Source organism: Asparagus officinalis, chromosome 5 (genome assembly GCF_001876935.1).
Source record: "Asparagus officinalis chromosome 5, Aspof.V1, whole genome shotgun sequence".
NCBI lineage: Eukaryota > Viridiplantae > Streptophyta > Magnoliopsida > Asparagales > Asparagaceae > Asparagus > Asparagus officinalis.
In genome coordinates this window covers 56654428-56667513 of record NC_033798.1, presented here as the reverse complement: position 1 = coordinate 56667513, position 13086 = coordinate 56654428, and the positions used below count along the sequence as shown (strand labels likewise).

Genomic DNA, 13086 nt, shown 5'->3' with positions numbered 1-13086 from the left:
ATGTGCGGTTACGATTCGCCGGCGGTTGCGGAGTCTCTCACCGTCGCATTTCCTGTATCTCGAGCTCGTGAGGTGAAATGCTGGAATGTACTTGGGTTTTTTTTTTAATTATTTTTTTTAATTGTTGTTGTTGTTGATATTATACACTAAATTCTCTCATTCCCGGTTGGAGTACATCCGTAGCTATTGCCCTAGTAATTAAACCCTTGGAATTAAAAGATTTGGGGATGTTATTTAGAAATATGAAGATTTGTGCTGAGGATTGTTGGAGCACACAAATAACCACACACCACAAGGAGCACAAGCAACATGAGAACTTGTTATTCTCATTACGGGCGTCAACCAAACATGCCTACATCCACGATACTCCATCAGGGAAATCCACTATATTCACAGCCAGATCCCCCACAAGAGGATGACTTTCTCTATACTAATACACACCCTTTTATAGCCTTCAATGAGAAGTTCAAGAAGTTACCATCATCCTTTGCATTCTCCGATGTTCGCTAACCAGTCAATCCTCCGTAATCAACACCGTGCACTCCTCATTTATGAGATTTGGGGAGAAACCCAACAATTTGTTGGTCTAATATAAAATTAAGACTTTAGGTTCTGATGTGACAAAAAAATATTGAAAAGTGTTTTTAATAGATTTGGAGGTGTTGGGGAAATCACCCACTAAACCAGAGAATAGAGAGACAACCACAAACACAATATTTACGTGGTTCGATCAAATTGATCTACGTCCACGGCAAGAGGGGGCTTTCACTATATTCAATCTCTCAAATACAACGTACATACAAAATTTTAGCAGACTCTCTTTTGTTTTTGCTCTCACTCAAATGGCTCTGTCAAGGATTGCTTCAAGGATACTCCTCGCACACCTTCAGAGGAAGAGAGGGGAGGGGGCTTTATAGGCTTCAAATCCCCCTCTCTGTCAATCACCGAAAGTGAGCCCTCACTCTCTTTGTCAACACCTGCTGCCACCCTTCCTGATTTGTCAACAATGGTGGCTGTCTCTCTCTTTCGGTGCTTCTTTCTTTGTTTTTCAACAAAAGGTGGCTGCACCTTTGTGGCTTGATGTTTTTGACCAATAATCTCCATCTCGGCGAACGTTTGCCCAAAACTGAGCCGACACCAACCAAACTAAACGTGAGAGTATACTTCATAATAGAACAAGTAAAACTCGACCCCCTCTTGCAAACAATGCCCCAAACGGGGCTAGCTAACAACTGCGAATGCCTCCCAAATTCAAGCAGTGCTTGAACTTGAAGGCCGGGATCGGTTTGGTCAACATGTCAGCTGGGTTGTCTGCAGTACCAATCTTTTTCATCATGATATTTCTTTCAGCAGTTGCCTCACGAATGAAATGATATCTGACATCAATATGCTTTGTCCTCTCATGATGTGCTGAGTTTTTGCTTAGATGTATTGCGCTCTGATTGTCGCAAAATACAACTGAACTAGCCTCCTGCTGAAGTCCAAGCTCCCTCACGAGATTTCTCAACCAAATGGCCTCTTTTACCGCTTCTGCTGCTGTCATATATTCTGCCTCTGTAGTAGACAAAGCAACTGTCGACTGTAGAGTCGATCTCTAACTAATAGCTGAGCCAGAAAGAGTAAAAAGATAACCAGTCAAAGATCTTCTTTTATCGAGATCACCTGCATAGTCAGAATCCATAAAACCTACAACTGAGGTTCCCAAAGTACTGCTATCAAAAACTAAACCCAAATCTGAGGTACCCCTGAGATACCGTAGGATCCACTTCATTGCTTCCCAGTGTGCCTTCCCTGGTTGAGCCATGTATCTGCTCACTACACTGACTGCCTGGGCAATGTCTGGACGAGTGCAAATCATAGCATACATAATGCTACCCACTACATTAGAGTATGGAACTCGGGACATCTCCTTCTTCTCGTTCTCACTTGTAGGTGAATCTGAAGCCAAGAGTCTAAAGTGAGGAGCCAAAGGAGTCGTAACAGGCTTGGCCTTCTTCACCCCAAAGCGTTCAAGTACTTTTTCAATATAGCTCTTCTGTGGGAGATATAATGTTCCAGCTTTCATGTCCCTCCTGATCTTCATACCTAAGATCTTCTTCGCTGTACCAAGATCTTTCATCTCAAACTCATCATTGAGTTGTTTCTTCAAAATAAGAATCTGCGACATGTTCTTAGCAGCAATAAGCATGTCATCGACATATAATAGAAGATAAATAAAAGAATCATCTCCTAGATGCATGTAGTACACACAACTATCATAAGTACTTCTTGAGTACCCATGACTAAGCATAAAATTATCAAACCTCTTGTACCACTGTCTGGGAGATTGCTTCAGGCCGTATAAAGATTTCTTCAATCTGCAAACTTGATCTTTTTTACCTTCTACGAAGTATCCCTCTGGCTGAGACATATAGATAGTCTCCTCAAGTTCGTCATGTAAAAATGCAGTCTTCACATCAAGCTGCTCAAGCTCCAGATCAAATAGAGCAACCATGGTAAGCAATACACGGATGGAGGTATGCTTCACAACCGGAGAGAACACTTCATCATAGTCAATTCCCTCCTTTTGTCTATAACCCTTAGCCACCAACCGTGCTTTGAATCTAGCATCTTCAACCCCTGGGATCCCTTCTTTCTTCTTGAAAATCCACTTGCATCCTATTGCCCTTTTACCCTTAGGTAATTGCACCAAATCCCAAGTCTGATTCTTGTAGAGTGACTCGAGTTCTTCTGTCATAGCTGTGGCCCAACGTCCAGATTCTCCGCATGAGACAGCTTCAGTAAAGTTTGATGGCTCTTGAATACTCATCTCTTCAGCTGTCGTGAGAGCATACGCCACTAATTCAGCATGTGCATATCTTTGAGGAGGTTTGATCTGTCTCCTTTCTCTGCCAGTGGCTATGGAATAAGGTTCTTCAGTCTCAGCATCATCAGCATCTGAGCCTGAATCATGTTGTTCTTCTACAGCTGTAGGAGCAAATTTTATAGACGACTTTTGAGACGTCTCTCCCTCGAGCTCCACCTGAAGCTCCACCTTATCCATGGTCTTCTCTACATTTCCTGTAGACTCAATAGAAACCTTCCCACGATCAAGCATATATCTTTCACTAAAAGTAACATCTCTACTAATAATGAATTTAGGAGAATCAGGTTCAAGACTCCACAAACGATAGCATTTAACGCCATCAGCATAACCAATAAATATGCATTTCTTAGCTCTAGGCTCAAGCTTACCCTCTCTAACATGATAGTAAGCGGGACATCCAAATACCTTTAAATTTGAATAGTCATTTGGTTTACCTGACCATACCTCATTTGGAGTCTTGTGTTCAATGGCTGTAGAAGGAGACCGATTCACCAAGTAACAAGCTGTGTTAACAGCTTCAGCCCAGAAGCCTTTATCCAAGCCAGAGTTTGAGAGCATACACCTAGCTCTCTCCATCAACGTTCTATTCATGCGTTCTGCCACCCCGTTTTGCTGAGGAGTGTGCCTGACCGTGTGATGTCGTACGATCCCAGAATTTGAGCAGAACTGATTGAACTCATCACTGCAGAACTCTAAGCCATTATCTGTTCGGAGACGTTTAATCTTCTTTCCAGTTTGATTCTCAATAAGTACTTTCCACTTCTTGAAAGTTTCGAACACCTCGCTTTTGCGCCTGAGAAAGTAAACCCAAACTTTCCTGAAAAAATCATCAATAAACGTTTCGAAAATAAAGAGCACCACCTTTGGATGGAACCTGAGCAGGTCCCCATAAATCTGAATGGATGTAGTCGAGAGTGTCCTTCGTCGTATGTGAGCCAGTCGAGAAGCTGACCCGAGTTTGCTTCCCAAACACACAATGCTCACAGAAATCCAGTGATGATGTATGATCACCACAGAGTAAGCCACGTTTACTCAAACTAATCATTCCCTTCTCACTCATGTGGCCTAAGCGCATGTGCCACAACTGAGTAGTGTCTCTATCAGCATCAGAAGACACACCTGCAGAGCCTGTCACCGTACTACCTTGGAGAACATAAAGACTGTTCACCTTACTACCTTTCATCACAACCAATGAACCCTTAGTAACTCTAAGAGCTCCACCTTCGCCAGTGTAAGAACACCCAATAGAATCCAAAGAACTCAAAGAAATCAAATTTTTCTTTAAGTCCGGGATGTGCCTTACATCTGATAAAGTTCTCACTATCCCATCATGATACCGAATACGAACTGTATCAATGCCAACTGTCTTGCAAACTGCATTGTTGCCCATCAAAACTGATCCACCACTTATAGATATGTAAGTAGTGAACCAATCTTTATTTGGACACATATGAAAAGACGCACCTGTATGCAAGATCCATTCTCTATCGGAACGGCCATCCAAGGGACATACTGTAAGAACCGTCTCAGCAACAACGGCAGTATCAGCCTTTGCCGTATTAGCTGAATCTGAGGTTTCACCACGCTCGTTGTCTTTCTTCTTTAGAGCATAGCATTCTGACTTGTAATGCCCTTTCTTGTGACAGTAGAAACACTCCACATTTTTCTTGTTTGGGGCTGACCTGGACTTTGAGCGATTTCTGGATTGCCCTTTATCACCCTCTCTGGTCTTCATTCTACCTCTGGCTAGCAGACCATCAGCCTGCTTATCGGTACCTCTCTCATTCAACTTTGTTCTCAACTCAGCAGAGTTCAAAGAGGCCTTTACATCCTCAAGACTTATGGATTCTCTTCCATACAACATAGAGTTAACAAAGTTTTCATAAGAGTTAGGCAATGAACATAACACAATGAGAGCCTGGTCTTCATCATCAAGTTTAAGATCCAGGTTTTTCATATCCATGATAATTTTATTAAATTCATCAAGGTGTTCTTGAATGGGTGTACCTTCTTTCATCTTCAATGTGTATAGCCGCTGCTTCAGGTATAATCTCGTAGTAAGAGATTTCTTCAAGTAGAGACTTTCGAGCTTTGACCACAACCCCGCTGTCGTTTCCTCATCGGCAACTTCACGAAGCACATTGTCGGATAGTGACAATTGCAAGGCGCTGTGAGCCTTTTCGTCCATCTCTTCGATCTTGGCACTAGTCATATCTTCTGGGTATTTTCCATCGATAGCTTTAACCGTGCCTTCACGTCGCAACAAAGCCTTCATCTTTATCCTCCATAGGCCGAAATTGTTCTGGCCATCAAAGATCGACACCGAGAACTTCACAGAAGCCATTGTGTAGGATTGAAAGCTGTCCTAGAACCGAGAAGCTCTGATACCAGTTTGTTGGGGAAATCACCCACTAAACCAGAGAATAGAGAGACAACCACAAACACAATATTTACGTGGTTCGATCAAATTGATCTACGTCCACGGCAAGAGGGGGCTTTCACTATATTCAATCTCTCAAATACAACGTACATACAAAATTTTAGCAGACTCTCTTTTGTTTTTGCTCTCACTCAAATGGCTCTGTCAAGGATTGCTTCAAGGATACTCCTCGCACACCTTCAGAGGAAGAGAGGGGAGGGGGCTTTATAGGCTTCAAATCCCCCTCTCTGTCAATCACCGAAAGTGAGCCCTCACTCTCTTTGTCAACACCTGCTGCCACCCTTCCTGATTTGTCAACAATGGTGGTTGTCTCTCTCTTTCGGTGCTTCTTTCTTTGTTTTTCAACAAAAGGTGGCTGCACCTTTGTGGCTTGATGTTTTTGACCAACAGGAGGCATAAGTTAGAGATATGAACATTTGGGAGTCCCATATACAATTTAAAAACGAATTTATGGTCTACTATGATAAAGTCTGAACATTCTTGTAGGTGATTTAGAAAAGGTTGCAGCTTGATGATACTTTTTGTTGTTTGTGGTTTAGGTGAATACGGTTCAGAAGACTTTGGTGGAGACTTGGGGCTTGATTCGGGAGACCTTCATTGATCCCACTTTCAACCATCAAGGTATGCAGTGTTGTTCTTTTTGCTTGATTTTGAACTCATGATAGATAATTAAGCTACTTCGATTTAGTAGTATTCTGTGGAAATGAGTTAAATACTTTTGTTATTTCTTCTCTGCTAATTAAAGGGTGATATAGTTACTAACGACTTAATTAGCCTTGACTGTTATGATCATTAGATAAGCAAGAGAAATCCAGAGTTACTCCTTTCATTTTTCCCATTTAAAGAACACACCAACCAAAATGAGTGTCGGTGTCAAATTAATAACCTTCAATATTGATTGTCTGCTGCAAAAAGAACAGTAATATCTTCTTCAAACTACCTTCTACCTGTGAATTCATAATAGCACCATGATTTTGATGACATACAATGGAAATTTTAGACTCAGTGGCTAGGTTGCTGCAATGTGTTACGAGATTTTCTAGCGAAGGAAACAACCATAGCATGATGTGGGGCAAAAGCTGCATATGTCTAACCCCAAATCACAGCAGGCCTATCAATATTTTCTGAAAGTTGGAATCTTTCTGAATCCCCTGTCAAGGAATTAAACTTCGAGGTGGAAACTAACATATTAAAACAGCTCGCCATTAAGCAGGACTGTTGATGGTAGGACGGACATAGTCTAATCAGTAACAAACTTCAATAGGTTAGACGTTTGGTGGCAAAAAAAACCTTTAAAGTGCTGCATTTATGGTGCTTTTTGGGTCATTCCCTATCCATTTATATTGAAGTTACCAGAGTGCATAACAAGCTTGATCACATATAAGTTCTAGATTGGTTTGGTGTGGTAAACCTTCCCCCCAAAAAGGTAAAACAAATGTGCAGTCTTACCTTCTGAAATGGTTAGTTGGTCTCTAAGAGTGAAATATTACTTCTTGGTTGAGTTAATGTCTTTTATGTATCATGTTTCTAATTTTATAAAGTGTGAATCCAAATTGGACGTAGGTACACAGCCGTCTATCCACTTTGTACGCATTTTTTATATCTTCATGCTTCTTAATTCTTGAATCATCCTAATTCCTTAAACTCCAATAAGATGTCTATTAAGATTTGCATGTAGACGCTTAAATCATATTGCAGCTACCCTTTTGTTTACAATAGACTTGTTATGCAGACTGGGATTTAAAGCTGCAACAGACAATGGTGGAAATGTTCCCACTAAAATCAGCAGATGCAGCATATAACAAAATCAGTGGAATGCTTGCAACTCTTGGTGATCCTTTCACAAGAATCGTTAGTCCAAAGGTTCAAAAGTTAAAGCAAGATTTTGTTTTGTTTTTCTCCCCCTTTTACCGCATTTTCCTGACTTATGTATGTGTTTTAAAGATATTACAATGGAAGTACATATCAAATCTAAAAGATCTTGCTGGGGAGTTTTCCCATATGTTTACCATTTAGTTAAACACAAGGAAAGAAATATATTGCATGTGCCTTGCATAGATTATGTTATATTTATCATCAGCAACACAATGGATAAAAAAATAAAAATTACAAATTCTTCCAGACTGAGCTTATCAAGTTTGTAACATTTGAATAGAATACACAAGCTTGCTGGATAATTCACCTGCTTTTGTGGGATTCAACATGTCAACGATCTGACAAATATTGTTTGTAACCCTGCAGGAGTATCAAAGTTTCAGGATTGGCAGTGATGGGAATTTGCAAGGAGTAGGACTTTTCATAAATGTTGAACCAAGAACGGGACACCTGGTAAATAACACTACTATTCTCTAATTTCTGTTGGCATATGATAGTGGCACTGAAATCAGATGCAGTCTGCAAGAGCCTATATATATATCAATTACTTAATCAGCTACCTGATCTTTGTAATACATTGGTTAACAGTAGTGATACATAGGCTACATACTTGGTTATATTGTAGTGTAACATGTCATTTGGCCTGTAATTCAGTTTCTTGGGTGTTTATACTGCAGAAGTGATGCTCAGACATAGTGTCAATGCTATATGAGTAGTCTTTAACAAATTATTGCCGAAAGTAATATAAAATATCTTAATATTAGAAAATATGGGAAGTGGGCGGGAGTTATCAAGTAGTGGATGTTAGTTAGGATGTTTCATATCTTTCCAATTTTGTCCTTTTAATTAGTTTCAACGTACTATAATTTGTTGAGGACATATGTTGAATTTTTCGAAATCTTGACACACATATGGGTAGAACTAAAAGTGTAGGTTTTCTTAAATAATAGTAATAGATAATAGATGACGTGCACTAATGTGTCCAAAAAATAAATCCTCTCCCATCCTTTTTATAGCTTTATGTTTAGGTCTTGAAACTTGAAGTGTTGTGATTCTGTCAGATAAATCTTGTTGTTAAGAGCGACTTATCAGAACTTTATCATGAAACATAGATCATGCACATTTTTATAAGTGACCATCATATTGCAGGTTGTTTTATCTTGTGTTGAGGGCAGCCCAGCAGCCCGAGCTGGCATACATGAAGGGGATGAATTGGTAGAGATAGATGGTAAGTTACAGTATAAATCTTTCTAGCTTGTATCAAAATCTGTCAATTTTTCTCTCTTTCTTTTCTCATTTCTTCTAAAAGAATCTCTCATGCATCGGCATGGGCAATTACTTTGAACACTTTGTTTGGTGCTATTAATGTTCAGGATTCAGAAAGATGTTTCTTAAAGAGGCATGCTTAACTAAATGATATACAGATCAAGTTGGTTGCTCTTTTGTTTAGAGAAGGCATAGATTGGCATTAGTGCCCTCTTGTGTAGATAAGAGCTCTAGGTATGAATCCTGTGTAGTGGTTCGAAATGCTAAATAGTTCTTTATTCTGTCTTGAATATCAAGAGAAAAAAGAGAATTTAAAGAAGGAAAAACTGGTTCATTTTTTGTCTTCCTTATGTATTTTTTATTTCACATTGCCTACCTAGGGGTAGTTTAGTTTCCTTCATGCTATATTATTATTTTTTACTTCTTAGCATTATTTTTTTCCTATACATAATACAATCATGATATGTCAGAGAAATCAATCTGTTATTAGCCACTATTCAGCCATGGCTTGCAGAAGGAATTATATTTCATATGCTACTTATTTGAGTCATTGATATGTACTAATATTATCAATACAACGCAAGGTTATACTTGTCAATGGAACGGATATGAAAATTTGAGGTATTCTGTAAAGAAGTTCCATTAAGCATAACTAGCTAGTTGTATTCTACTTCTTTATCTTCAGGTATAGAAATCTTGTTCCTGTTCATACTACAACTATTCTTTGAGAAAATGTAGGCTTTTGAAAAGTCATATTTTCCAATTTCTTCTCTTTTATTATGTAATATTATTCACTTGTACAACCCTCTCCACTCAAGTTCAAGTCTTTTAAATTCCTAGATCCTCTTCATTGCAGTGTCATTATCCACTTCCATCAATTCATCCCCCAAGGTGGAATGAATTCGCTCCTGTAATTTGCATTTCTCACTCCTTCCTAGTTTCTGCAGCATTTATGGCCCTTATGAGGAAACAAATTATATAGATGCTAGTACAGTAGTACTTAATTTATTGCTTGGTCCCCGGTCGTAAAATCAAAGTGCTAATTTTCGTTGATATGGGGAGATCAAAAACTTCTTGCGATAGAAGTTATAGTATAGTAACAGATTATCATTTGTGATTCAAGAACACTAAATATCTGGTGACTGTTATGAGTAGATCTTTCTGCTTGGAGATTCGTTCTTAGTTAGTGATATTAAAACTATTAGACAAGCCTAAGAATAACTCAATTATATCCACAGAAGTACATTCTCCCCACCTTCTTCATGCTAAGCAAAGCCAACCACCAAAAAAAAAGAACTATTCTACCCTCTCAATCTTCTCAACAGGTAAATAGCAAAGAAAGATACAAGTGGCACTTCCGCATGAGCGTTTTTTCCCCCTTATATGCATGCAGATGGCAGGAAATTAACTGTTCTCAGGAAACTTTGGTTATATATTTAGGAGAGAACGTTTCTGGAATAAATGGTGAAACTGCAGCTCAGAAGCTTCGGGGACGTGCAGGCAGTACTGTTAGAGTAAAGCTTTACAGTGTAAGTTTTCACAATTTTCCTTCATCTTGCAACTGTGAACTACTCCTTAAAAGTAAGTCGTTTTCTAGGCATTTTAAGTAACTTGTTGCAAGTAAGTGAAAAAACCCATATTAGAGTGAATAAAAGAGATGTTTGGTGAAACATAATTGAAGTTATTGTGTCATCATGAATTAAATTATTCTCATGATGTGGATGATTTCTATTGAAAGGGAGCATAAAAGTTCTAGATTGAGTACTAAAGCCCCTTGAGATTGAGAAAAATGTGGCCAACGCTTCCACATGGAATCCTACATTTCATTTTAAAACCATGGATGCATTATTTTTCTCTATATCTTGTTGTTTCAGTATAAGCTCTATTTTCCAACTATTTTGCTAATGTCTATTAATTACTGTTTTTCAATTCCCAATTCTAATTTGGTATTTTCACATATAGTACAAGAACTGGTTAGAACTCGTAGCAATTATTTTTATCTATATCTTCAATTAAAGGAGGAATCGAACCTAAAGAACAATAATTTTTTAGGAAGGTTTATTATTTTCTTGCTTCTCTTACAACATGAGATATACGTATGCTTAATAATGCAAGCTCAACTTTGCAGGGGACAGATGGTGGAAGCATGTCGGGTGTTAGAGAGGTACTGTCCATTACTTTTACCCTGTCATAGAACTGTATATTTTATCAATGTTATCAGTTTCTATTTCCTTTCTATCTGAAACTTGGAGGAGATCTAAGATGTGATATGATTTCCTGTAGATGTGAAGATTGTTCCATTTTACCCATCCATATGTTTCTTTTCTTAGCCTACAACTGTGTAAGTGGATTCTCACTGTAACCGTTCAATTTCTTTTTGAAGGTAAACCTGCCTCGCGAAGTAATTAAGCTGTCCCCTATCTCCAGTAGAATCATCTCTCATAGATCAGGTGAGGGAAATGAGTTGAAGACTGGATATGTGAGGCTATCTGCATTCTCCCAGGTACTCAGTGAAACTATTCTCTCTTCTTTACTGGAGGGGGAAGTGAAACCGATCTGAGGAGATAAAATTCAACCCTTTCGATAAGAACAAATTTATTACCTTTTGAGGATTCAGCCAGTCTTTTTCAGTGGTATTTTTTTGTATTGATTAAACAATGGAACTACGCATTCTGTAGTGAGCTTTGCTATGCCAGATAACGAAGAGAGACTCATTAGGTGTGCCTTGGATTTGGCAAGGATTTCTTGATTGACACCTTGTAACTATGATATCTGTCTTTGAGGGTTTATATATTCCAATAGCAAAGCTTCCACGTGACACGCTGTTCTTCCAACATGACTACGATTACTTACTTTTGAGCAGACTGCTGCTGCTGAAATGGAGAGTGCTATTCAAGATATGGAAAACCAAGGAGTTCAGTCATACATACTGGATTTACGTAATAATCCGGTTAGTAAGTTCTCGGTGTTTGTAAAAAGATGTAATTATCTTAGTCACGCACCACACAAGCTAAAATTAATTTGTACCGTAAACTGCAGGGAGGCTTGGTGAAAGCTGGACTTGATGTTGCTCAAATATGGTTAGATGGAGATGAAACTTTGGTCAATACAATTGACAGGGAGGGAAATATGTTACCGATCAACATGGTGAATGGTCATGCCTTAACCCATGACCCACTTGTTGTGCTTGTAAGTTGTGGTCACAATCTTATAGTACTGTTTCTGTCTGCTTCTTGCCTTCATAGTCTAGTAAGCATCAGGGTAGGAGTTATGCAAGTTAACTGATTTTATATATGTTCTAATTGAGAATTCATATATAATAATATAATACCTGATTACATTCCCTGAAAAGAAAATAGCGTATGAATTGAAATTATTCCATTCTCAAGTGACTATACATTTAAACTATAACTAAAATTTTCCTTATTACTTTAAAAAAAAACAAGAAAAAGAGCCCCCGGACCCGTGCTTCGGGTTTTTTGGATTTTCTTTTTAGCTGGGGTCTAAACATTTTTCCTTTGTATGATTTCTGACTTTCTTTCTCTTAACTTGTATCTGTGTCCTTAATTGAATGTAATTACCTATCTTCTTTCTCCTTCTAAACCTCTTAGCTATGCAAAGAAAGGTTGGAGGATCCCGACTAGATTTTTATAATTATGACGAGCTTCTCCTGGCGTTCATAATTTACTTGGAAAGGAATTTGGTACTAGTTTTATGGTTCACTTGATAGTAAACTCTAGAACTTGTCGAATAGTTATGCAGCCTTCTTCCACAACTGAACAGATTTGATAGAAATGGTGACGTTGACAATATATTTACTGTTACTTCATCTATAGGTTATATTTTTTTCTAATTTGACATTGGAATTCTACAGATTTTGATTCAAGTGCTTTTATTTTACTGACCAATTAGAATTTAACAGTCCATGCTGACTTAAAAACTTAGATTTATTGTTGCGTAGCAAATTATGCTTTTAATTATTTTTAAAATAAGACCACTTTTCTCATAATTTATTGAAATAGGTGAATGAAGGAAGCGCAAGTGCAAGTGAAATTTTGGCTGGAGCACTACGTGATAATGGCCGTGCTATTCTCGTAGGGCACAGAACCTTTGGTAAAGGAAAAATTCAGGTGAATTTTGTCAATGTTGAGTGTCATTACCATGACATGAATTACCTATTTGCGTAATTTTGTTGGACATATTCTATGTATAGCTCAAACACCCACATGTATCCATTTGAGTTTAGATTCATTTCTTTCAAAAGACTAATTAATCTTTCTTTCCCGGAAGTATACTGATATTACCCGTGAAAGATGCATTGTGGCTTTGGCTATGTGCAAAACTGCCTCTCTTTTTTTTTTCCTTAAATAGAAATTTGCAGCCTTGTGAAGCAATATTCAAAATAGCAGTATGTTGAGAATTTTGTAGTAAGATGACCATGACTTCTTTGTTTTTTCTCAAATTTTCGGTTATGACAATGGCGAGACCCATATAGGAATAACCACTATGCCGCTAAAGAATTGAAGCTTTCTCTTCTATACATAAATTATAGGGTAAATTCCACAAAACCCACCTAAATTTTGGGGGGTGTTGCACATAATCCCCCTAAACTTTGTCTGTTTCACATAACCCATCAGAA

General features: G+C 38.3%; 1 protein-coding gene across 1 annotated transcript in view; it reads left to right on the top strand.

Annotated features, from left to right (window-relative positions):
* LOC109843378 (carboxyl-terminal-processing peptidase 3, chloroplastic) overlaps positions 7–13086 on the top strand; it is a 14102-nt gene continuing 1022 nt past the window's right edge. The window contains exons 1-11 of the mRNA XM_020412313.1: positions 7–72; positions 5846–5927; positions 7039–7169; positions 7548–7634; positions 8331–8409; positions 9888–9976; positions 10576–10611; positions 10831–10950; positions 11311–11397; positions 11487–11636; positions 12470–12577. Of these exons, the coding sequence (XP_020267902.1) occupies positions 7065–7169; positions 7548–7634; positions 8331–8409; positions 9888–9976; positions 10576–10611; positions 10831–10950; positions 11311–11397; positions 11487–11636; positions 12470–12577 (861 nt within the window). The 5' untranslated portion in view covers positions 7–72; positions 5846–5927; positions 7039–7064. The remainder of the gene's footprint in view (positions 73–5845; positions 5928–7038; positions 7170–7547; positions 7635–8330; positions 8410–9887; positions 9977–10575; positions 10612–10830; positions 10951–11310; positions 11398–11486; positions 11637–12469; positions 12578–13086) is intronic.